The 24,905-nt window shown below is 57.4% G+C and overlaps 1 protein-coding gene across 1 annotated transcript; it reads left to right on the top strand.

The window, feature by feature from the left end:
* Nucleotides 1-1,705: 1,705 nt before the first annotated feature.
* On the top strand, nt 1,706-23,859 carry PCSK9 (proprotein convertase subtilisin/kexin type 9). The gene is made up of 12 exons (XM_030870271.2): nt 1,706-1,918; nt 5,054-5,245; nt 7,463-7,586; nt 11,258-11,391; nt 11,583-11,724; nt 14,689-14,885; nt 15,926-16,109; nt 16,626-16,799; nt 17,127-17,275; nt 18,372-18,549; nt 20,273-20,454; nt 21,963-23,859. Exons 1-12 carry the CDS (start codon nt 1,715-1,717, stop codon nt 22,179-22,181), a joined length of 2,079 nt encoding a protein of 692 aa, XP_030726131.1. The 5' UTR covers nt 1,706-1,714; the 3' UTR covers nt 22,182-23,859.
* Nucleotides 23,860-24,905: the final 1,046 nt, after the last annotated feature.

Here is a 24,905-nt window from a genome sequence, read left to right as displayed (position 1 = left end):
TTACAGGCGACAGGAAAGGGAGCAACCGCTGCCTGCTGAGAGCCTCGAGCTACCTCTCTCAGCAAAAAATTAATGAGCTCCTACTCAGTGCCAGGGATGGTGGGGTATTCCAGGGGAGAACAAAGTGGAGGAGACCCTGACCTTGCGGAGGTCGCTGTCAGCCCACTGGCTGCACAGTCTTTGTTCAATTGGCCCTGGCCTCCGGTGTGAGGTGTCTGCAAACAAGGTGGAAAGGGCATTGACTTTGGAGTCCAGTGACCCAGGCTCAGAACAAGTCATTTTCACTAGAACCCGCTAATCAGCTGCAAAGTGGGAGCAGGAAGCCTACAGTTTCTACACCGTGTGGCCCTTCTGGGAGGATGCCTGGCTTTGTGTGACATATCAACCCGAGGCCTGGGGCTGCTGGCCTCCACATCCTCCCGCAGGCAGCAGCTGCTCACCAGACCCTCGTCCAGTCATGCTCTTGGCCATGGTGTGTAAATAGAATCTGCAAACCGAATCGTTTGGAACACTGAGCTTGTGCTACAGTGGAATTCTTTTTTTTTTTCTAGATTTTTTTTTTTTGATGTGGACCATTTTAAAAGTCTTTATTGAATTTGTTACAATATTGCTTCTGTTTTATGTTTTGGTTTTTTGGCCGCAGGGTATGTGGGATCTTAGCTCCCCGAACAGGGATCGAACCCACACCCCCTGCACTGGAAGGCGAAGTCTTAACCACTGGGCCGCCAGGGAGGTCCCTACAATGGAATTCTTGAATGTACACGTATGATATCTCTGCAGATTAAAACCAGAAATATTTGTAGAATAAATCCCTTGAAATGTTTGATTAGTGCTGGCTGGAAGTCAAAAGCAACAGGACTTCAAGGAGTGGCTAGTTGGTGAGGTTGGGTGTGCCGGGTGCATACGGGGCAGAGGCCCGAGAGGGGTCGGGTCTGAGTTTAGAAGGATGGCACGCTCAGACCTGCGGAAAGACTTGGGGGCTGGGGGCAGCGAGGGGTCCGCTGTCACTGGCGGCGGCAGCGAGGAGGAGGACCCGATGGAGTGGTTTAACATCGTTCGGGGGGTAGGCGAGGGGGCTGGCTGGCCAGTGCCAAGGCAGAGCCCAGAAACGCTCGACGAGGTGGGCTCAGCCGAACTTGGTGCCTGGCACAGCTCGCAGGTCTCGGGTTGAGGGGCGGGGAGAAGGCGTCTCGGGAGCGCGGGAACAGCTTTCCAGCCCAGTTAAGATTTGGGATTTTGTCCTCTCTCTGAGCGTAATCTGACGCCGTTTGCGGGTGGGGGTGGGGAGGGGGAGGGGGAGCGAGGCCGAAACCCGATCCTTCAGTCCGGGGGCTCCGTTAATATTTAATCAGGTAGGATCATCCGATAGGGCTCAGGTGGCGTGATCTCCCGGACCCTGGGCGTCGCGCACCCACACCCCGGAAGGTTTCCGCCGCGGCGTCGAGGCGCGCGCGGCTGCAGGCGGGCTCAGGCTCAGGTCGGGTCCGAGCCAGGAGGGGCGAGCCAGGCAGTGAGACGGCCCGGGGCCGGCAAGCGTCTCCTCGGCGCATCCCCGAACCGGGAGGCCTGGAGCCCGGCCCAGCGCGCGTCCCCGCCGGGGCCCGAGTCCCGTGCTCGCATCGGGCTCCCCGCCGCGAGGCACAGGCGCTGCGGGCCTGGCCCGCGCGCCGTCCCCGGGTCTCCCCGCCCGACGCAAACCTCTCCTCTCCCCGCGATGGGTACGGGCAGCTCCCGGCGGCCGTGGTGGCCGCCGCTGCTGCTGCTCCTGCTGCTGCTCCTGGGACCCGCGGGCGCCCGCGCGCAGGAGGACGAAGACGGCGACTACGAGGAGCTGGTGCTCGCCTTCCGGTCGGAGGAGGACAGCTCGGCTGACACGGCCCAGAACGTGGCCACCGCCACCTTCCACCGCTGCGCAAAGGTGCGGACGCCGGGGTGGGAGTCGGGGGCGAACCCGCGCGGGGACCCGGGCGGTGGGCATATCCTCTCTGACCTCAGTGACACCCCACACCCCGGAAGGGAGGGGCTGGAGTGAAAGTCACTGGTTGGGGGGGCTTTGCTCACCCGAGGACGGGCATGGCGCGGATCTTGGGGACTGCGGGCGCGGTGGTGGGGAGAACGGGCACGGCGGCTCTTTGGGGTGCGCTCTGCGGGGGAAAGGTGCACGGGGCTCGGAGACTGGTAGGCACCAGGTAGGACGAGCAGAGCACCTCCAGGATCGCCTGCTCAGATCCTGGACGTGCCTCACCACTGAGGCTCGGGTGGGTCAAGGCGCTAGTGCCCGAAACGTGCTTAGAACGGCCCCGGGCAGAGAGGAGATATTAGTATGCGTCCTGACGCGGATCGGGAAATCTGGGTAGTGCAGAGTGTGTGTGGGGAGTGTGGGAGGGGGTGGGCTTGGGGGTCTTGGGACGAGACGGCGCTACTGTGACAGGGGTGGAGCGGGAGAGAAGGCGAATGAATGATAGTGGCGGGAGCCAATTTCTTCATGACACAAAACTCACATTCTAGGATTGCATCTTTTTCAGCTGAAGAAAAGAACAAAACTGAAGGGGTGGGGACGGAGTTATTCTCCAGGCCCGTTGGGGTCCTTGGGCTCGTCTGGGAAGGGCTTGTTTGGTGCTCTCGGGAAAGGAGCCTGGTAGCCGCAGCCCACTCAAACGCCGCCCAGAGTGGGTGGGGCGAGTTTCCTGAAGATCAAGGCCAGCGCCTGGCCGCTGGGCTATGGGAGCTCCTGCACAGGGTTGGGACTGCTGTTTCCCTCCAATTGTAACCTTCCCAGGGCTCAACTGAGGTCCTGTTACCGGGCTTGGAGTCAGCTCTGGGGTTGAATCCTGGCTCCATCACTCACTAGCTGAGTGGTGCTTGGCAAGTCACTTAACCTCCGAGCCTCCATTTTCCTTATCTTTAAAAGGGAGGTGACAGTCCTTCCCGAGGGTTTGTTGTGAAGAGTCAGTGCTGGGCAGATGGAAGAATGAAGGGAAAGGGGCTCTGTTGCCCACATGAGTGACCTCCCCACCATGTGAGCCAATGAAGAGAGCACTGTAGGAGGTAGCTATTTACCTTGCTGCAGTGCGACCTCCCAGTCATGCCCTTTTTGCTCCAAACTGCAGCTCCCGGGACAGAGGGGAAGTTCTAGGCTAATGGACATCTGGCCTGCGCTTCTGCCCCAGCTCCCCTGCCTGAGTGTGCTGGGTGCAGAGGGGTGTCAGGCCCTCAGTGTTGCCTGTGTCCTGTGTTAGTGGCAGGAGGGGAGGGACCTCTCTTCTTCAGTCTGGCTCTCACAGAAGAGTGAAGTTTACTCAGCTCATAGCACCTTCTTCCTTGTTCCCTGAGCCTTTCACCGTCTAGAAGGATGTTGATGGGTTGTGACAAGGTTGAGAAAGGGCGTTTCAAGTCACTGCCCCCAAATAACTATTCTAGAAGTAGTAAATACCCCATCCTGAGAGGTGAGTAAGCAGAGGCCGGACAACCAATTAAAATAGGTGCTTGAGGGTACTTCTTCCCCAGCGGAAGTTTGGAGCAAGAACCTCCAGAAGTTCATTTATTCAGTCCTTCAATGGATATTTTGTAGAGATTGAATTTGTAATGAAAATATTTTTGGCAGGCAGAGAAAGATTTTAGACCAATCCTTTTATTTTGTTCATGAGAAACTGAGACCCAGAGAGAGGGGTTTCACCCCCCTGATGCATTAGAACTAGGCTTCTAGGGCAAGTCTCCTTCCAGTGCACAAAGTGTCCTCCCAATTCATTAGGTTTTCATTTCGCTGAGGGCATTTTAGATGGGCCTTTGAAGCATAAATAGGAGTTTAAATAAAAGTGGCAGGGGAATTTTATTCTAGGTGAAGGGGGTAGCATGAACAAAAGCTCAGACCTGGGAAAGCTAGAGGTGGAGAATAGGGAGCACATGTCCACAGTTCCTTATCTCCCTTCTGAAATGTAAAATGTTCTGAAACCCAAAAGGTTTCTTGTAATTTATTTTGTGGTAACCTGACCTGAACTGACATGAGGTTATTTATAAGTTATCCCACTGATGTAAATATTTATATTCCTATATTTTGCTGCATAGATTACAATGTGCTGCTCCAGACGCCTCTGAGCACCCTGATTGCCTATTACTACCTTTCTAAAGTCCAAATAAGTTCTGAATCTTGAAACCCATTTGACCCTAAGACTTTGGATAAAGGGTTGTAGACTGTATTCTACTGTGGCTCACGTACAGAGATGTGGGAGATTAGGCTACGGAGGTAGGTTGCAGCGGGGACCAAGGGGCAGCATGGAGTTTGGACTTTGTCAGGCTATGGGGAACCACTGAAGATTCTTGAGCACAGTTGTGTCTGTTTGAGAGCAGTGGGAGCAGATAAGAGCTAAGAGCAAACAGATCTGCTCCTGTAGACCATGGCCTTGAGTCTTTTATCCCATGTGAGAAGTGTTGCCTTTGCTCACTCTATCCTCCCTTCTGTTTGCTAGATGCTTTACACAACTATGTCTCTTGGCCTTCCCAGCAGGCCTGTGTCATAGGTATTATGTTCCCCACACCACAGAGGAGATATCTGAGGTTCAGAGAGGTTGAGTGACTTGCCCATGGCCACATAGCCAGTAAATATTGAGGTTGGGATTCAGGCCATGGTTTTGGACAGCTTCCAGAGGGGGTCAGGGAGGTACTAGAACCAGGAGGAATTGATTATTTCAAATTGAGACATGGGGAAGGGAGGTGTAATTAAGAAGGTCTTCAGCAGGAGGTGGCCTTCAGGCAGGACCTCCAAGGGTGGCCAGGCCTTGGTCGGCCCCACAGAGAGCTAGGTGCGGGTGCAGACGAGAACCTGGTGTTGACTGTGGCCCATGGTTCCCGTTTTTGCCTGACTGTCAAGTATGAAAGTGTGGTATATGTTACGTTACTGCTAAGAGTTGGCTTCTATGTGGTTTGGGGGTCCTAATTTGGTGACTTCTCTTCATACTTCCTATACTCTATGGAGTTTCTTTTGCTGATGAAGCACTCACAGCACCCTTCTTCTTTTTTTAATGTCATCATATCACTCCTCCTCACTGGGGGCCAGGACGCCTGGAGGCTGCCAGGCACCTACATGGTGGTGCTGAAGGAAGAGACCCACCGCTCGCAGACGGAGCGCACCGCCTGCCGCCTGCAGGCCCAGGCCGCCCACCGCGGCTACCTCACCAAGATCCTGCACGTCTTCCACGACCTTGTCCCCGGCTTCCTGGTGAAGATGAGCGGTGACCTGCTGGAGCTGGTGAGCTCCGTCTCTGGGCGGCCCACTTCCCGAAAGGGCTGGGCTGTCCCATGCATACAGGGCACTGTCCTGGGTGTGCCCATGGCTGACCATTGGGAGGCAGCAAGTGTTCACAGAGCGCTTACTGAGTACCAAGCATAGTGGCTCCTGGCCTTCGGTGCAGGATGCCCTTCAAGCCTGGGCATACCTCAATGGTACTTCATCTTCATCTGAGAGATGAGGAGACCAAGGTTCAGAAGGGGCCACACAGACAGCCAGAGGCAGAGCTGGCATCAGACCCAGGGGTCTGTCTTCTAGCTGTCTTTGTGTTGGTGAACGTGCTGCCTATGACAACCCTACAGGAACAAGGCCCTGTGACATTAGTGGGGCCAGAGTCATTTTATTAAAACATGACTCAAGGATCCAAAATTCCTTTGAAACTGATGCTATTCAGAAGGTTCCTCCTGTAGGACAGGGAGGCTGTTCCCCCTCCAGCCCGACCCTGATGCCACATCTTTGGTGCAGGGGCAGAACAGACATGGGTAGTTGAGGACTTCTGGCCTCCCTTCTCCTCATCCTGGCCCTAGTGCTTTAAATGCATATCTTAAAAACCTTTCTTGGTGAGGTTCCCTGCGAAAGGGGGCTGCGCTTGAAGCGTTTGTAGCTTTAATAAAAAGGCAGAAGAGAATTTGGCAAATGCACCTTTAAAAACAAAACAAAACCAAAAAAACCCTTTCCTTGTTTTAGCCTCTGCTCCCTTCCTCCCAACACGCCCCCCTCCCCTGTCCTCCTAACTTGATGAGAACACATGGTTCCCATTTTCATACTGATTCTCTGCGTGGCTGGGGTGCTTCATAGCCTCCTGCAGACACTGAGACCCAGAACAGGACAGGGTCTTGCCTGAGGTCACACAACACATAACCGGCAAAACGAGAATCTAGGCCCAGGCCTCCTTGCTCCACTGTACTACCACTGCATAGTTTCATTCCATTCAGCATACGGTGGCTGAACAACTACAGTGTGTTAAGTCCTGTGGGGACAATGACATGGATTAGACAGGGTCCAATCCCTTAGTCTAATAGCGGAAACATCAAGTTAATGCCTTCAATCAGTCTGCTCATCCCATATTTAATGAGCACCTACTATGTGCTCAGGCATGAGGATGGACCACCAGCCCTTTCCCTTGAGCTCACAGTTCAGAAAGAGAGACTGAGAAGTGATGGCCAGTCAGTTAAATGGGGGATGATATGCCCAGCACAGTGCGGGGGAAGGAATCAGATGCCCACAGAGCCAGATGGCACGCATGAGCCCCGAAGGCCAGGCAGCTTCTCAGAGGGGAGACACTGCTGATCTGCAGGCCACAGACATGTGCACTCAAGACATGGGCTTTGGCATCACGCCAGCCTGGGGTCACGTACCCTTACTAGTTTGTCTAACCTTGGGCAATTTTCTTCACCCCCTGAGTCTCAGTCCCCAACCTGTAAGCTGGCATGAAAACAGGAACGGTTCTTTAAGGACTAAATGAGATCGTCAAGTATTTAAGCAGATGCTAAGCACAGAAACTAACGGAGGTGTGGACAGGTTAAGGAAGCCTACAGGGACACTGAGGCGCCCAGGGATGAGTTTTCCTGACAAGTTGATGGGCGAGGAGAGGGAATAGTGTCTTCTCTGCCAGGTGGGAGCTGGAGCTGTGGAGCAGGGGCTGCCCCGGGGGAGCCGTGGTCACCAAAGGATGCAGCCACCGTGGGAACCTTGCAGCAAAACAGAGAGGGAGTGAAGACACCCTCTCATCCCCCAAAACTCCTTCTGGGCCTCCCTCTGGCTGATCCCAACCAGAAGTCACTGCAAGGAGGCCTGGGTGCTGCAGTCTGCAGGGTCAGCCTCCCCACGCCTTGCACGGTGGAGAAGGGTGGGAACCGGTCTTGGGGAAACAGAATGGCCAGTGAGGGCATCATGATCTGGGCATGGAGTCCAGGTCCAGCCTTCCCCGGGGCCTGGGCACTGCCTGGCTCCCCAGGTGGCATGTCAAATTCAGAATCCTTCCTAAAAGGCATCCTCTGTGCTGGCGGGTGCTGGGCTCCCCAACCTGAGCGAGGAAACCCCACACCAGGAGGGGACAGGTATGGGACTAGCGTGTGACCCGGGACAGGCTTGATCAGGTAGGTGAAGGGCTGTGGCTACGGCTGCTGTCAGCCAAATGGCTTTTGAAGCCGAGCCCCACCTCTCTGCCTTCTGCAGGCCCTGACGTTGCCCCACGTCCAGTACATCGAGGAGGACTCCTTCGTCTTTGCCCAGAGTATCCCGTGGAACTTAGAGCGGATTCTCCCTGCGCGGCGCCAGGCGGATGAACACCACGCTCCTAGTAAGGGCCCCAACCTCCCTCCGCCTCTTCATCCCCGCGGAGGCCACGTGCCGCTCTCTCCTCCCTGTCTATGGTCCTCATCTCCCAGGGGCGTTAGAGCTCAGTACACTCTGCTGACCCCTTTTCTGTCCCATTCCACCCAATCCAGCCCCCATGCCCTGCCTTGCTTCTGCCCCAGGTACGATGCAGAAGTCTGTTTCTTTAAATGAGCCCCTCTCCCACCTTCTAAAAGTTCACGTTTGCCTCTTCTTGCCATTTGGCCCATCAGGCTGCACTCAGTTGGGGAGAGGGTAAACCTGACCTTGACACCCCCTAAGGCCCACAGGTCTGGGTGATCCCAGTGCCTTGAGGACAGGATTGGACCCCATAATGGGACAGATAAGCCCGGTTTGCCACGCCCCCAGCTGGTCTCTGGTGTCCTGCCTTGCCCTGCGCCTCCCTTCAGCATCGCTAGGCTTCCTGGGGTTCCCTGCGTGGGCTACGCTGTGTGTCCCCTCCAGGCCTCTCCCCCGACTCTTCCCTCTGCCTGGGGTGGCCTGGCCAGGAGGAGGGAGGCCAAGGAAAGTGGCCTGGGTTTGGGCAGGGCCTTGTGGGGGGTGGAGGTGACATTTATTGAGCTGGGGAAGAAGGGAAGGACACCTGGTTTGGGGACATCAGGGGTTTTGGCTGGCCCGTGTTCAGCCTGAGAAGCCCACACGCAGCATGAGGTCTGGAGCTCAGCGGAAAGACGATGCAGGGGTGCTCCAGGACTCAGCCAGACCTGGGGCGCGTCCAGCCTCCGCCCTTTACTGGCTCACGTGGGGTCGGAGCCTCCCCATCCTCGGCTGTGAAAGGGGCACAGTAACCCCATCCTGTCCTCACAGGGTGTTGTGAGGCTGTTGATGTACAAATGCTTCGGGAACTGAAAGGCTAGGCGGGCTCTGAGTTGCTGTCATCGTGACAGACGGTAGACCTGGGGCCTCCCAGGGCTCGCGGCCAGGGTGGGAGATGGGTAGGAAGTGTGGAGCAACAACCCCAGGGTTGGCAGCGGCAGAGGTGCGGGGCCTGGTCAGGCAGGGTGTGCTGACCGGTCTGGGCAGCCTGTGGCCAGGGAGGGGGTGCCCTTTGCAGGAAGAGCCTGCCTTTCCCCACCCCAGGCTGCTCCTTTCTAGGCAGAGACCCTAGAGACCCCACCTTCCACATCTGCGACTCAGGGACCTCCCGGAGCCGGCTAGTACGGGGAATGGGGAGGGGATGCTGTGCAGGGGGTTCCGGGGGACACCAAGCCAAGCAGGAGAGAGAGATGGCTACAGCCCCTCAATTAGTTCCCTAGGGCTGCCCTAACGAAGTACCACACACCCGGTGGCTTAAAGCAATAGAAATGTACTCTCCAGTCGGAAGTAAAAGTGTCCGTGGGCCAAGCTCCTCCCAAAGGCTCTAGGGGAGCACCCTCCCTCGCCCCTTCCAGCTTCTGACAAGTTGATGGGCAAAGAGAAGGAATAGTGTCTTCTCTGCCAGGTGGGAGCTGGAGCTGTGGAGCAGGGGCTGCCCCGGGGGAGCCGTGGTCCAGCAGCCCCTTCCAGCTTCTGGTGGCCGCAGCGTTCCTCAGCTATGGCTGCATCACTCCTGTCCATGCCTCCTTCATAGGATCTTCTCTGTGTATCTCTCCTCTTCTGTTTTTTTATGAGGACACATCAATGGATTTAAGGCCCATCGGGAAATCCAAGATGATTTCGTTTGGAGGTCATTAACAATCACGTCTGCAAAGCCCCTTTGGCCAAATAAGGTCATGATCATAGGTCCTAGGGGTTAGAATGTGGACATACGTTTTCTGGGATGACCGTTGGACCCACTGCCCTCCCCCAGGCCAGAAGCAGACGTGCGATCCTTTCCTTCCCCACTGGGATGCCCACGGATTGCCTTACCCTCCTCCTGCGCCCAGTGGCTGTGAGAGGTGGGGGGGATGGAAGGCAGGAACATGGAGTCCATCAGGAGTCACAGAAGGGCTTGGCTGGACGAGGCCCCCCGGGGGCTGTTGGGTCGGAGTGGGGCGGAGTGGGCACCATGCAGATGAGTGGAGAGTGGCGCACCCGGCCAGGAGCAGACCCTTCCTTCACAGAGAGGCCACCTGGCAAAGGGCTGACGAGCACAGGCTCTGGAGCCAACTGCCATGCGCAAACCCAGACTTCAGCATTTTCAAGCTGTGTGAGCTTGAATGAGCCTCAGGTTCCTCTGCAAAAACGGGAGGTGATGACAGTCCTATGTGGGGGGCTGTGTTGGGGTTAATGCTCTTTATTCTGTAGCGAGCCTCCAGCCGTGTCTGGTATAGAGTGAGAGTGCTGTCATTTCAGCCCTCCCCCTCCTCTCCTTCCATGCCACAGTGAGTTCTCGAGTAGCCACTCTGCTCCAGACACTGTGCTAGGTGCTGGGGACACAAAGACCAACAAGATGGACTTGGTCTCTGCCCGCGCCCCGCCCCCCCCCCCCCCCCCCCACTCCACCAGAGCTTCTAGTGCATGAAGGCTAATCCTTTGCTTACACAGATAGCTACATGACACCGGTAGTCTGGATGGGGTAGGAGCACGAAGGAGTCTGGACAGCTGTGAGTATGGAGTCAGGAAAGGCTTCCTGGAGGAAGTGGCACTCAGCCAAGCCCCGCAGTGGGTATCATCAGCCCCACCAAGGGGAGCACGTCCAAGCGGAGAAACAAACAAGAACAGAGGCCCTGAGGCAGGAGGGGTGTGGCCTGCGGGGAAGAGGCAAGAGGGTCAGGGTCAGGGGCCTCCTGGGCAGAGATGAGAAGGAGAACTTGGCTGCCTTCCGAGCTTCTCAGGCGTGGCAGGGGCTGTCCTGCGGGAGAGAGAAAGCTCCCTGCTCTGGAGGGATGCAGGCAGGACTGGGCGCCCACCTGCCAGAGGCCGCAGAGCTCCCTGCACTGATTCAGAGGCTGTAAGAGGCCACTCGCAGGTCCCTTCGCGCTAAGTGATAACTCCTCTTGAGGCCGCTTTTCCCCTCCGGAGAATCTGAACTGACCCAACTAGAAATGATGAAGTGTAGGTGGTAGGCTTTTGGTGAACTTCCAATACTGCTGTTTTCTCTGAGGCTGTAACTTGTGTCAGTTGGAACCAGCCACCGTTGAGCCGTCCTGGCACCTGGTGGAGTGGAGAAAGCATGGGCTTGGAGCCAGGAGGCCCAGGTCCACGCATCCTCCTTGAGCCTCGGTTTCCTCTCTGTGAAATGAGCTGACCTGCTCAGATGGCCATACAGGCCTGTTATTCTCCTTTTACTTGTCAAATCCTGTTCTGTCTTTAAGTTCTGTGGCCTCAGGTTTGGGGAGCTGTGAAAAATTTTAAGTAGGGGCTTGGCATAGTTTTTCCCATTGTATTTGTTAGTTTCGAGTGTTCATATTGCTATTTCATATTAATATTATGGAGCCAGACTACTTGGTTCTCTTGCTGGTTCCACCATCACCAGCTATGTGACCTTGGACGGTTACTTACCCTCTCTGTGCCTCACATTCCTTGTTTGTGATATAAAGATATAAAAGTATGTAGCTGGAGAGGATTTTCTGAGTTGACGTATGTAAGGTGCTTAGAGCAGCGCCTGAGACATGGTAAACAATTTATATGTGTTAACTATTACGTTAACCTCACGGTTATTCTTTCCTTTCGAACAAACCTCACCTTGGAAAGCTGGAGGTGGCCTGGTGGAGGTATATCTCTTAGACACCAGTATCCAAAGTGGCCACCGGGAAATTGAGGGCAGGGTGGTAGTCACTGACTTCGAGAACGTGCCCGAAGAGGATGGGACACGCTTCCACAGACAGGTGAGCATGGCCCTCATCCCCGACCTGGAGTTGATGGTACCCCCGGAGTGCCACAGCCGCACCCCCGCTGGCCTCCGCAGCTGTCACTGCCCCTGCCGTCAGTTGTGGGTGGGGACGTCTGTCCGGTCACTCCCTGATATTATTACAGGGTGGATGAGCTTTCTCACTCAGGTCTTGTATTGATCGAGCAGGCGAACAAGTGTGACAGCCACGGCACCCACTTGGCAGGGGTGGTCAGTGGCCGGGATGCTGGCGTGGCCAAGGGCTCCAGCCTGCGCAGCCTGCGTGTTCTCAACTGCCAAGGGAAGGGCACGGTGAGCAGCACACTCACAGGTGAGTGACGGCTCCGGGCGTGCTGTCTCTGCATCCAGACCCGGCACGGGACGGGGCTTCAGCCCAGAGAGAACTGACTCCTGACCGACGAGACCAAGGCAGCCTCTGCCCCAGAGGCAGAGTCCCAGAGTGTCAGAGTGGGCAGGGCCCCCAGGGGGCATGAGTGCCGATGGAGAAACTGAGGCCCAGAGAGGGGCAGGGCTCAGCCCAGGCAGGTCCTGCAGCTTGGACCCCTAGTCAGTGGTCTTTCTACAGTTTCACACTGCTCCCCTTTCCAGATCTTTTAAAATAGTTGCGTCTCTTGCCATGTTACTTTAGATTTGGATGTACCCTCGAGGTGATCTAAGCAAACTTTCCCCATCTTCTGCTTAACACGGGGGGACTCACTCCTCGTGAATGATTGGAGCCCTGGTTGGGTAGACCTGGTAGAGGAACTGGCAGAAGACTTTTTCCAGACTCTTGCATCCATCCAGTCACCTCTGGCAAGGTCCAGCTTAGAGCTAGGACCCTGGGAGGCCTGTGGACAGAGAAGAGGCTGGGAATTCTCACTTACTGAGTCCCTCCTGTGGCCAGACCTTGAGCAAAGGACTTTGTACTCCATACCCTGAGGGTGGTATTGTGAGCCTGTTAAACAGTTGAGAAAATGAGCCCAGAGAGGGGAAGTGACTTGCCCAGGGTCACACAGCCAGAGCCAGTGGCCTCGCTGGGGAAGGTGCTGGCTCTGAGTTTGACCCCACTGCAAGTGCCCAGACCCCTGTGTCAGACGCTGGCCTCTGAGCTGGCAGAGGTAGTCATAGGCCTTTTTGAAGGGCTGGGAAGGGCTGGTGGTGCCTGCCTTGTGCTTGGTGAGTGAGCTCTGCCCTAATTCTTTGCAGTTTAGTGCACAGGTTTTTGTTTGTTTAATTAATTAATTTTTGGCTGCATTGGGTCTTCATTGATGCGCGCGGCCTTTCTCTAGTTGCGGCGAGCGGGGGCTACTCTTCGTTGCGGTGCGCGGACTTCTCATTGTGGTGGCTTCTCTTGTTGCAGAGCATGGGCTCTAGGCACATGGGCTTCAGTAGTTGTGGTACTCTGGCTCAGTAGTTGTGGCTCGCAGGCTCAGTAGTTGTGGCTCGCAGGCTCTAGAGCACAGGCTCAGTAGGTGTGGCATGTGGGCTTGGTTACTCCGTGGCATATGGGATCTTCCCGGACCAGGGCTTGAACCTGTGTTCCCTGCATTGGCAGGAGGATTCTTAACCACTGTGCCACCAGGGAAGCCCTAGAGCACAGGTTTTGATGTTTGGTTTTAAAGGCAAGAATCAATAATCCCCTGCCCTATCAGGTGACCCTTCCTTCCTGTCCCACCCCTTTATCCACTGACCTCAGCTCAGCAGGCCAATTCCCAAAGGTCAGTGTGCAGAGGAGGGGAGGCCCGCTTGTGCCCTGAAAGGCCTTCCACAGGCCTGGCGCCCTGGGCTTGGAGGGTTTTCCGGGGAAGAAGTCCCCGCTTTGGGAAAGGCCCCTAGCACGTTACCTGGAGCAGAGCAGGGGCTCCACGAACAGTAGCTTTTACTTTCGTGGTCACCGCCGGTCTCCTCTGTAAGCAGATTGTTGAGGTAAAGTGTGTCAAGTCCAAGCACAGAAACATACATACAGTTAATGAATGGCAGCTGTAATCGTGCTTATTCCTCACCTCCACTCCTACTTCCGCTCTGCCCCTCCCGGTGTGAGGGGCAGCTGTCTCCTCCTAAGAGGAGCCTGGCTATGGGACCCCAACTCCCACCTCTGCTGCAGCCCTGGGGACCTCCCAGAGGTCCAGATCCAGAAGGTTCTGAGAGGTCAGCTGGCCACACCCCCATCTGACGGGGCAGGAGCCGGAGCCTGAGAGGAGAAGCTGTCAGGTCCGGGTCCCCTGGCACGTGAGGGCCAGAGCTGGTGTTAGAACCCAGGTCTCCACTGGGCCTGGGCTCCAGGCTGCACACTCGGCTCTGGGGCAGGGGAGTGCAGCCGGGGTCAAGGCATGACACTCCCCCCGAGGGGGCAGGGTTATCAAGTCCCCCCCCCCCCCCCCGCTCTAGCTCCAGGGCGAGGAGTCTTTTGATCCTTGACACAGTCCGAGCAGCAGTGCACCCTTTCACACATGGGAGGGCAGGGTCCCACAGCTGCGAGTGGGCAGTGTGGACTCACTGGAGTGTGTGTGTCTGTGTGGTGGGGGAGGATTACTGTACACCAGCCCTCAGAGGATGGCAGCGAGGCTTGTGAAGGTCAGAGGCAGGGCAAAGGGGGCCCTTCCTGTTCCTCTGAGAATCTTACTCATCCTCTTGGTGCCTCAGTTTCCCGGAAAGGGAAAATAATGGTAAGGTTACTGTGAGGACTGTGTAAATTCCCATAGTCAGGCCCTTAGAAGGAGCCTGGTGCGCATAAGTGTTTGGGAGTTGGCTGGTTTTATAAGTGCTGCTGTTGTGAACATGCTTCCCATGTGTATTAGTCAGGGTTGTCCAGAGACACAGAACCAACAGGATGTGTGTGTATATTTATATTTATAAATACATACATATACCACATATGGGCGATTTAGCTTAAGGAACTGGCTCATATATTGTGGGGCTGGCTGAAATCTGCAGGGCAGGCTGGCAGGCTGGCAATTCTGGCAGGAGTTGATGCCGCCGTCTTGAGTCTGAAGGCAGTGTGCACACAGGTTTCCTTCCTCCTTGGGGGACCTCCATCTTTTCTCTCAAGGCCTTCAACTGATTGGACGAGGCCCACCCCCATTATGGAGGGTAATCTGCTTTACTCAAAGTACTGATGTAAACATTAATCACATCCACAAAGTACTTTCACAGCAACACTTAGACCTATGTCTGAGCAAACACCCATAGCCTCGCCAAGTCGACATGTAAAATTAACCCTTACGGGGGCCTCAGGGGCGGGAGTGGGGAGGGGGAGCGTGCCTCCTCATGGGTGACCTTGGCTTTGTCCTCTCAGGCCTGGAGTTTATTCGGAAGAGCCAGCTGGCCCAGCCGGCGGGCCGGTTGGTAGTGCTGCTGCCCCTGGCGGGTGGGCACAGCCCGGCCCTCAACGCCGCCTGCCAGCAGCTGGCCGGGACGGGGGCAGTGCTGGTGGCCGCTGCCGGCAACTTCAGGGATGATGCCTGTCTCTATTCCCCGGCCTCAGCTCCCGAGGTGGGTGCTCCCGAAGGGAGGGGAAGGTGGCAGGGGGGCCCCTGGGGGCTTCATGGGGGGTGCTCCTGAACTGGCCTGGCTTTGGAAGGACGTGTCAGAGACTGCCAGGGCCGACCTGGGCAGAGGAGGGGCTTGAACCTCCACCATCCCAGACTATGAACAGCGCCAGCCTCAACTCTCCCCTCCCCCAGTGCAGCTCCAACCCCACGCCCTGGCCCCTCTCCCTCCGAATGTCTCGTGACTCCCCCGGCCCCTTCTCCCCAATCCCATCACCTCCGTCCATCTGCTGTCCCCTGGATTGACACCATAGCTCCCTCTGCTTTCTCCCGGCCTCCCTCTCCCAGTCCACTCGGTAAGGGCCCCCCCCGCGCCGCAAGGCCCCCTGAGGCCCTGCATTGGTGTGTCCCAGGGGAGCTACGTGAGCACAGAGATGACGCTTCTCAGCTTCAGAGGTTGACCCAGGGGGTCCAACGCCCGTCCATTCCTCTAACATGCAAGGGCACCTACTGGCGGTGTGGGCACTGGGGGGACTAAGGGGAAGGAATCTCGTCCCACTTCAAAGATATCATAGTCTGGGGGGTGGGTGTTGGGGTCGGGGGCAGGTGGGGGGCACACGTGTGAGCCTGACAGTGATGGATAACCTTCCCTGGCAGCCGAATTTAAAATCGCACAAAGCAGACTAAACCCAGCAGGTCTTCTCCACCTTGCCGGCTCTGCTTTCCTCCTTAGCACTTATAACCACCTAATGTGTTGCATTGTTTACTGTTTGTTTACTGTCTGGGTCCCTCCCTAGAATGGAAGCACCTCGGGGACTTCGGGAATGGTGCCTGGCATATGGTAGGGACAGAGGGCAGCGCCAGGGCCGGGTGGGGCAGAGAGTGCCAGAGCTCTGCCTGGAGAGTCAGATTTCCCTCAGGAGGGGATATTTGAACGGGCCAAACAGGTATACAGGAGTTGGCCAGCCCAGTTGGCAAGGTCTCAGTCTCCCTACATCCTCTCCTTGACTCCGCTCTCTGCCATCCACTCTCTCACCTCTCCAGGTCATTACTGTTGGGGCCACCAATGCCCAGGACCAGCCGGTGACCCTGGGGGTCCTGGGGACCAACTTTGGCCGCTGCGTGGACCTCTTTGCCCCAGGGGACGACATCATTGGTGCCTCCAGTGACTGCAGCACCTGCTTCACATCACAGAGTGGGACGTCACAGGCTGCCGCCCATGTGGCTGGTGAGTAGCTGCCCCATCGCCTTAGCCATCATGATGCTGACAGCCCCTTTGGCAGGCAGGGTCTGCACCAGGACCACGTGTGCCAGGCTCTGTGTTGGGTATGGGGGAGTAAAGACGAGTCAGACTGATGGTGCCCTCAAGGACGCTCAGTCTGATGGGGGAGGCAGGTGCACAAACGGAGTTAGCCAGGGCTGTGTGGAAGGGAGAGGCGCCTGACCAGGCTAAAGGTCAGGGAAGACTTCCTGGAGGAGGGCCGTTTCATCTGGGGTTTGGTGGATGAATAAGAGTTTACCTGGCAAACAAAACAGCCATCGCCAAGGCTCGGAGGTGCGAGAGCAGGATGTAAGTCTTGCTCTGGCCATCTTTTAGCACGGGATCGCAGGTGGTTTAACTTCTAAAGAACAGCTTGGTGTGTCTGTGTGTGTGCGCACGCTCATGTGTGCACCAGGAGAGGAGTCCCAGGTCGGGAAGGAGGGCCAGGCCACCACCATCTCTCACCGCCTGCCCCACGACCAGGCATTGTGGCTAGGATGCTGACCGCCGAGCCGGAGCTCCCCCTGGCTGAACTGAGGCAGAGGCTGATCCGTTTCTCTGCCAAAGATGTCATCAATGAGGCCTGGTTCCCCGAGGACCAGCGGGTGCTGACCCCCAACCTGGTGGCTACACTACCCCCCAGCACCTATGGAGCAGGTCAGCAGGAGGGCAGGGCGGGCAGAATCCAGACTGGGGCTTGGGAGGTCTCAGGGCATCTGTGTGGCCTGGGCAACCTTGTCCCTCCCCCATCTGTGGAGGGAGGATTCGGCCACCAGCTCCTAGACACTGGGGGAGATTGAGTAGGACGGGCTCCAAAGGGGCTTTGCAAAGGCTTTCGTGACCTGTTTTAATGGGAGAATGGATCACATTCCTTAAGGCCCCTCTCCCCCACCAGGAGCCAAAGATCTGGAGCCCTCTGTGAGCAGAGCCCTGACGGAGGCTCCCTCCCCAGCCACCCCTCCTCACCCCAGGGCCTCGTTGCAGGTGGGCAGCTGTTCTGCAGGACCGTGTGGTCGGCGCACTCGGGGCCCACGCGGATGGCCACGGCCGAGGCCCGCTGTGCTGCCCCTGAGGAGCTGCTGGGCTGCTCTAGCTTCTCCAGGAGCGGGAAGCGGCGGGGCGAGCGCATTGAGGTGACCTGTACCCTCCCGTCGGAGCGTGAAGTGGGGTTCTCGCTTCCAGGCCCAGATCTGCCTCAGCCCCATCCTCCCCTGAACTCCAGCGCCCGTCCGCAAGTTAAAGCCGAACGGGGCGTATCTCAGTCACGCGGTTTGGGTGCTGCAAGAGGGAGGCACACGGAGGGTTCCCGGGAGACTCTGCAGGATGAGACTGGATGGATTCCCGTGCCCGCCTCGTGGGAGGGGAGGGCCGAGTGTGTGCCAGGGATTCACTGCCTCGGGGGAGGGGAGGGCCAGACGTATGCCAGGGATTCGCTGCCTCTGGACGCAGTGGTCTCCAGGGCCCTTTTCACTCAGATGTTCCACGGTTCTGGCAGTTGAGAAATCTCAAAGCAGCAGAAGGGGGACTTGATGGGAAGGCTGCAGAGCCTGGCGGAGATGCCATCTGGCTGCAGGGTTTTGGTGGAAGGGCAGTGCCTAGGCCAGGAGGACAAGGGGCGGGCAGGCGTTTCTGTCTGGGAGCCGGTGTCTGGGAGTGTGCTTGACTGTGCGCCCTCCTGCACGTGAGTGCACGTGGGAGAGGCTGAGAGTGGGTCAGGGCTGAGCAGGCCAGGTCCATGCTCTGGAGTCTTAGGTTTCCCTGTATCTGCATTTTTTTTTTGCGCGCGCGGTACGCGGGCCTCTCACTGTTGTGGCCTCTCCCGTTGCGGAGCACAGGGACGCACAGGCTCAGCGGCCATGGCTCACGGGCCCAGCCGCTCCGCGGCATGTGGGATCCTCCCGCACCGGGGCACGAACCCATGTCCCCTGCATCGGCAGGCGGACTCTCAACCACTGCGCCACCAGGGCAGCCCCCTGTATCTGCATTTTGAAGTCACTCTCAGTGTCCAGAAGAACTTTATAACACCCAGAACTGCCCATCTGCGGAACCGTCTGCCTTGGGTGGAAGCGAGCTCCTTGTCCTCAGGGGCCGGCTGGCCCCTCGCGAGGCCATCGGAGACGTTTCAGGGGGCTGGGACCAGGCGCCTGAGTCAGCTCCCTCCAGCCCCCCTCATCCTGTGTTTCGAAGCCTTTTCTAAAGCAGGTTCCTCTTTCTGTCTTTGGCTCTCAGGCCCGAGGGGGCAGGCGCGTCTGCCTGGCCCACAACGCGTTTGGGGGTGAGGGTGTCTACGCAGTTGCCAGGTGCTGCCTGCTGCCCCGGGCCAACTGCCGTGTCCACACGGCTCCGCCAGCTGGAGCCGGAGTGCAGACCCAGGCCCGCTGCCCCCAGCGGGGCCAAGTCCTCACAGGTAGGCGGCTGGGCCCACCCCGGGGTGAGGAGGCGTCTCTGGCTCCTGGTGCACCTGCCCCCACCCGGCTGGTCCCACGTTGGAGCCCGACGGCCTGGTGTGAAGGCCAGTGCTACCCTTCCCATCCCTGTGACCCTGGGCAAGCACCTCATCTGTCTCCGTCTCAGCCTCCTCCTCCCTAAGAGGGGCGGCGGCAGTTCCTGCTTCACTGGGTTGCTATGAAATGAGTAACACCTAGAGCACCAGGGCTGGGGCATCGTAGGCATTTCCCCACAGGCAGTGCATTGCATGAGGGGCAGTTTAGGGAGTGGATCCGAAAGTGGAGCTGACCTTGGTTTAATCCTGGCTCCGCCAGTCGTCCGCTGTGTGACCTATGCAAGTTACTTAACTTCTCTGTGCCTCAGCAATAGAATGAGGATGATGGGTGCTAAGCATTTAGCTTGGTGCTAGGACAACATAAGTGCTAGCTATCCTGGTTATCATCCATTGCTTTAGAATCCATTCTCTGATATAGGTAACTGTGGATGGGCCATCTTGTGTCAAAAACATGCCCTGGGTAGGTAGCAGGAAGTCGCAGGTAGGGACCTTGTGGGGGATCCAGGGATGGTGCCCCTCAGATCGAGAGGGGGCTGAGCTGTCCTGCTTGGAGGGTGCATGGGATGTCCTGGGGAGCGTTTGGGGAGAGGGCAGGTAGTGGGCCTGGAATAACTGGTTCAGGAGTTGATTCTTCATCGAGTATGTACTGGGGAGCCACTGAAGTTTGAGGAGGGTGACAAGGGCGAGTGACGAGTTAGGAGCTGGCTCTAGGAGGAGCAGCTGGTGATGGCTTTGCAGGGGAAAGATGAGCCCAGTCAGGTGGAGAGGCTGGGACAGGTCCAGCAGGCCACTGGACATCTTATTGGGGTCCTGGCTTGGTGGGAAGTCCACCGTGTTCTGATGGCTTGCCCCTTTGGCAACGCCCAGCAGATGAACTGCAGGGCACGTGCCAGTTCGAAGACATCGGAGTCATAGAACCCACTACCTATGAAGCACGTCCAAAAGAGTCCCACTTTACAGCGAAGGGAACCGCACCCTGACATGCTGAGTGACTTCCCCAAGGCCGTGCAGCTAACACACGGGCATTCCAGTGACCATGACCCTAACACGTGCAGAGCCCTTGCCCGGTGCCAGACGCTGTGCTGGGCTCCGCGTGCATGTCCTCACTTCACCCTTGCAGCCTCCCTTTTCCTTTTACAGAGGGAAACTGAGGCTTGCTATAGCCTAGAAACACCCTCTGAGGTCTCGTACCCAGGGGTTATGCCTGACTCCCAAGCTCTGGAGGGAGGCCCATGTCTCCCAGAGAGACATCAAGCTCACCCCTGAACTTCTGCCTGGGTGGCTGGGTTATGGGGAGGAATACCATTTCCTGGTCTAGCATCTCAGGCCTTGGAGCCCCCTCCCCATGTCGAGGTGGAGAGGAGATGATGTTTTCCCTGAGACACTGAGGCCCAGAGAGGTTGTATGGCTTTCCTAAGGTCACACAGCAGGCCAGCAGCAAGGTTGAGCTGAGAACCCAAGAGTCCTGTCGCTCAGGCTAGTAGTGCCTTTTTCCTGCCGAGACTTGTTTCTGTGTTTCCCAGCTCCAGACTCAGACTCTAAAAAGATGGAGACTGAATGGGGTGGGGAGGAGAGACAGAGGGTCCCTTAGCATCCAGGTGTTTGAGCCGGCCCTCCTCTTCCCCAGGCTGCAGCTCCCACTGGGAGGTGGAGGACCTTGGCACCCCCAGGCGGCCTGTGCTGAGGCCACGGGGTCAGCCCGACCAGTGTGTCGGCCACAAGGAGGCCAGCATCCACGCTTCCTGCTGTCACGCGCCGGGTCTGGAGTGCAAAGTCAGGGAGCACGGGATCCCGGGCCCTGCAGAGAAGGTGAAGGGGCTTGGGGGGTTGGGACGGGAGCCGGACGCCGCGTGGGGTGGCACGTGTCCATCCTGTGCAGCTTTTCTGGGTCAGCGTTTGTGTCACCACCATACCCTCACATATCTGGGGAGTAGCTTGTGGGGTGGGTGCTGTCAGCAGCTTTTGCAGCTGTGTGGACATCACGTGTGTGTGTGTGCGTGTGTGTGTCGCTGGGCCAGTTTTTGCTTTTGTCCAGCTTAGTGAGACCTGCTGTTGGGGCATGCTTCCCTCGCTTCAGAAGAATATGTGTAAATATGGCATAAGAAAAGCAGTCCACACACATTCACTGATTAATCCACTTAACACATCTGCTGGGAGGATGACTCAGCCATGACCCAGAGGACGGGACACCTGAGCTGAGCGCTGCAGGTGGAGGAGAGGCTAGCGGGGCCAGCGAGGTGAGGAAGGGCTTGCAGAGAGGGGAGGCATGCTGGGGGACTGGGGCGTGAGAGGCCCTCAGAAGCTGCCAGTGCAGACCTGCAGCCTCCCTACGGCTTCTCTCTAAGTCTCCTTTTAAAAGCCACAGGGAGCTTCTTAAAAGGAAGCCCTGGGGAGTCCACTCTCCTGCCTCAGAGAGGTTTTTAAGAGCAAGTCTGTAGTGATTGTGGTCTGGATGCTGCATTGCTCGAGGGCAAGGGCTGTCTTGGGTCCACTTGCTCAGCATGTATTGAGGCATTCCAGGCACCATTCCAGGCGGTGGAGATACAAACCTGGCAAGTTCTCCTGGGGCGTCTTTTCTAGTGGGATGACAGTAAACGAATGAGTAGTATTACAGAGTACTTAGAAGATGCTGTGGAGAAAAGTAAGGCAGGGAAGAGAATGGGGAGGGAAGTTCAGGAGAGGCCTTGCTAAGAAGGTGGGGGACAGGACAGGGAACAGTGTTCCAGGCAGAGGGAACAGCCGCGGCAAAGGAGCACCAGGAACAGCCAGAGGGCCAGTGAGGTGGGCACTGAGTGAGGGGGGGAACCAGAGACAGGGTTCAGGTGGGGCCTGAGGGCCACAGTAGGGACTTTGGTTTTTGCTCCAGTGAGCTGGGAGCCACTCAGCGTTCTGAGCCTGGGGTCGGGGGAGGGGAACGGGTATCTGACCTGGGTGTGAGCGGGTTCGTTCTGGCCGCTGTGCCATGAAGACTGCAGGGAAGGGGGCAGAAGCAGGGAGGCCTGCTGTAGGCAGGTGGACAGCTACGGTGACTGTCCAGGCCCGGGGGGCGGGGGCTCGGCCAGGGCAGGAGCACGGAGGATGCTAGGGCCTGAAGGAGGAGCCCACAGACCTGAGGGACTGGACGTGGTGGGAGCAGCGGAGGGGGCAGTCCAGGCTTTGCTTTGCCGCTGGCCGGGATGGAGAGGGCTGTGGGAAGCATGGTGTCGGGGGAAGATGAGTCTGTGTTGGCACGGCAGACACCAGCCTGTGCCCTCCCGGCCTGGCTCACAGTGTGCCGGGCCATACGTGCGCTTTCTTTCATTCCCTGGCCCTGGCAGGTCACCGTGGCCTGCGAGGGAGGCTGGACGCTGACCAGCTGCGGGACCCTCCCCGGGGCCTGGCCCGCCCTGGGGGCCTACGCGGTGGACAACACATGTGTGGTGAGAGGCCGGGACATCGGAGCAGGAGGCAGGACGGGCGAGGAGGCCACCGTAGCCATCGCCATCTGCTGCCGGAGCTGGCCCTCAGGGGAGCAGGCCTCCCAGGAGGCCCAGTGACCGCCCTGCCCGGGACGCATGCATGGGGAAGGGGCCAGGGCCTGGGGGCCGTGGTCCCAGGCCTCGGCTGGGCTTTGAAGTGGTTCCTCCTTCCCCCTTCCTCAGCCTGGACCCCAGGGAAGAGGATACCTCTTGCTTCTGGAGCTCTCGCACTGGCACTCGGTGTGCGCCGGCTCCCCACCTGGGAGAACCCCAGCTCTCGGCCTGGATCACCCCTTCCCAGGCCTGAGCTGCATGGGAGGCTGAGTGAGTAGGGCTGCAGGTGCCGGGCAGTCCCTCCCTCGCTGTGGGGCTGGGTCCAGATGTCACCGTTAACGCTGGTCAGGCTGTGCCCAGCTTCCTGCCAGCCGCTCCCAAGATGCCAACACTGTGGGTAGAATTACTTTTATTGAGCAGTCAGTCTTCAGACCTCCGTGCAGGAGGTGGTCATTCTCCTGTGGGTAGGCAGGGAGGCGCTTGAGGGCTGGAAGGGGCCAAATATTGGTCAGGGGAAGTGAAAGGTGGAGATGGCCCCTCATCTCCTGCCCGCTTTAGGGACGCCCTGTTGGGCTCCCGAATTAGTGGAGGATCAGTTTTCCATGCCTCTGGGGGTGCAGGGTGGCACTGACAAGGGGTGACGCTTCCCCACATGTGGCCAACGTTTCAAAGTGTCCAAAGGGCTTCTCCACCCACCTTCTCACAAAAGTTTCAGAGTAGCCCTGGGGCAAAGGCAGGGCCTATATTCATACCCATTGGATAGATGAGGATGTTGAGGCCCGAAGCACGAGCCCAGGGTCAGCTGCCAAGATGCCTTGGTTCAAGTCCTTGCTCTTTAGAGAGATCTCCATCAGTTCGGTGATCTCCACGGGCCCTCCCAGTCCTGCTGTTAAGACTCACCTCCCGAAGACAGCTTGTTGACAAAATTCCTAGCTCTTGTACCCACCAGCGGCATGACGGATGCAGCCAGATGTGTCCCAGGTGATCACGAGGCCGTGCCTTTGTTTCTCCCAGCTGCCCTCACCTGGCCTGGTCCCGGCTTTGCAGTCCACCTGGCATCAGCCTGCAGGGGGACATCACCCCAGGGATGACTCTTCAGTTCCCAGTGGAGGGCCACGTGCTCCATCCACCCTCTCACCCAGTCCTCACACCTACCCTGCACAGTACACACTGTCATCCCCACTTCAGAGGGAAACTGGGAACCAGGGGTGGGGGTTGGGTGCCCGCCATTCACACAGCCAAGAAGTGAGGTGGTACCAGGGTATAAACCCAGATATGTCCCTAAAGCCAAGGCTCTTTTTGCTGCACCAGGTTGGGCCCCCCATCTTTATAATAACAGAGGCTCATTAGGGAACACAGACCTGGGGTAGCCCTGTGAGCAAGGACAGAAAACTGGGCAAAAGGCACTGGCCGATTCACGGGGACCTGAGTGGAGAGGGCTTTGGAGGGATGCAGGGACGGAGGGGGAAGGGGAGAAGGGGGAGGTGCAACTCTCCCTCCTTGAGCTCCCCTACCCCCAGCCCCACCCAAGCAAACAAGCACGCATTTATCTTTCTGGTCTGTTTGTCAACAACTCTCTGCTGCCTTTTTACAGCAAGCAGCTTTTCTAGATCTCTGTTTTGCTTTTGTAACTTGAAGATATTTATTCTGGGTTTTGTAGCATTTTTATTATACAGTGACTTTTTAAAATAAAAACAACTTGTCATGACTCTTGCCTGAGTTTGACCGTCTAGGATGAGGCCTTGCTTACACCAGATGCCTGATAACCGTCTGTGGGGTGGTTGAGTAAATCAAGCCTTTGAGGAGCGTCTGTATTTTGAGTACAAGTACTTGAGTACTCATGCCCGTCCTGGGATAAAATCAGCGTCTTCCTCTCGCTTCCGAGTCCCCCCAGCAACCAGGGCTCCCCCTCCTTGGCAACTTCTGCCCCACAATGTTGTAGACGCGTGGGGCGCCCGTGTCCTTTCCATTCTCCTCTCCCAGCACCTGGCACAGGGCCTGGTGCAGAGTCAATGTTTATGGTATACGTTAATTATATGAGTGGCTGAGGCTTCTATAGTGAGTATCATGTCCATGGTCATTTTTCATGATTTGAAATTAAGAACAGCCTCGGGACTTTGCACCTGGCCAAGTATAACCATCCCATGCAATGCGGCCCCCCCCCCCGGCCCCCAGCCCCACTCTGAGGCTGGCAAGCGTAGCTGTCTTAAGCAAGGCCTAGCTCTCAACAGCCCATGTTATAAGTGATCAGGGAATCGGCCTGCAAAAGCAAAAATCCTCTCAAACTCTATTTGCTGACAATTTAGTGTCATGGAACACGTTCAAGAGCGGCCAGCTGCTAAGGGCCTGACTGCCAGCAGGCATTTGTGTAAGTGGGCCCACTGGCACCCCTCGCCCACCACCCGAGAGTCGGGGGTCAGTTTCTTAGCTGTCCACGCCCGGATGGCTCCAAGATCTGAGAAAAGGGAACGACTGTTCTTGCAGAGGTTGGCAGCTGGTCACCGGGAGTTGGGGAGGAATGGGTGTGGACCGCAGGAGAAAAGTCTGGAGCAGCAAACACCCCAGGAGAGGGGAACCATGTGGGCAAACGCAGGACCTTAGGGGTGAGGCTGAGACCTGCGGGGTCCAGCAAGAAATCCAGCTTGATCAGGGACGTGATTTATGCTGGGGACCACTGGGAGACCTGAAAGCTATGGGGGAGATGTCTACAGGCCACTGGTCTGAGTTTAGCACATCCTTATCCAGCTT

The sequence above is a fragment of the Globicephala melas genome, chromosome 1, assembly GCF_963455315.2.
Source record: "Globicephala melas chromosome 1, mGloMel1.2, whole genome shotgun sequence".
Taxonomy (NCBI): domain Eukaryota; kingdom Metazoa; phylum Chordata; class Mammalia; order Artiodactyla; family Delphinidae; genus Globicephala; species Globicephala melas.
This window is presented reverse-complemented; position numbering and strand designations above follow the sequence as displayed.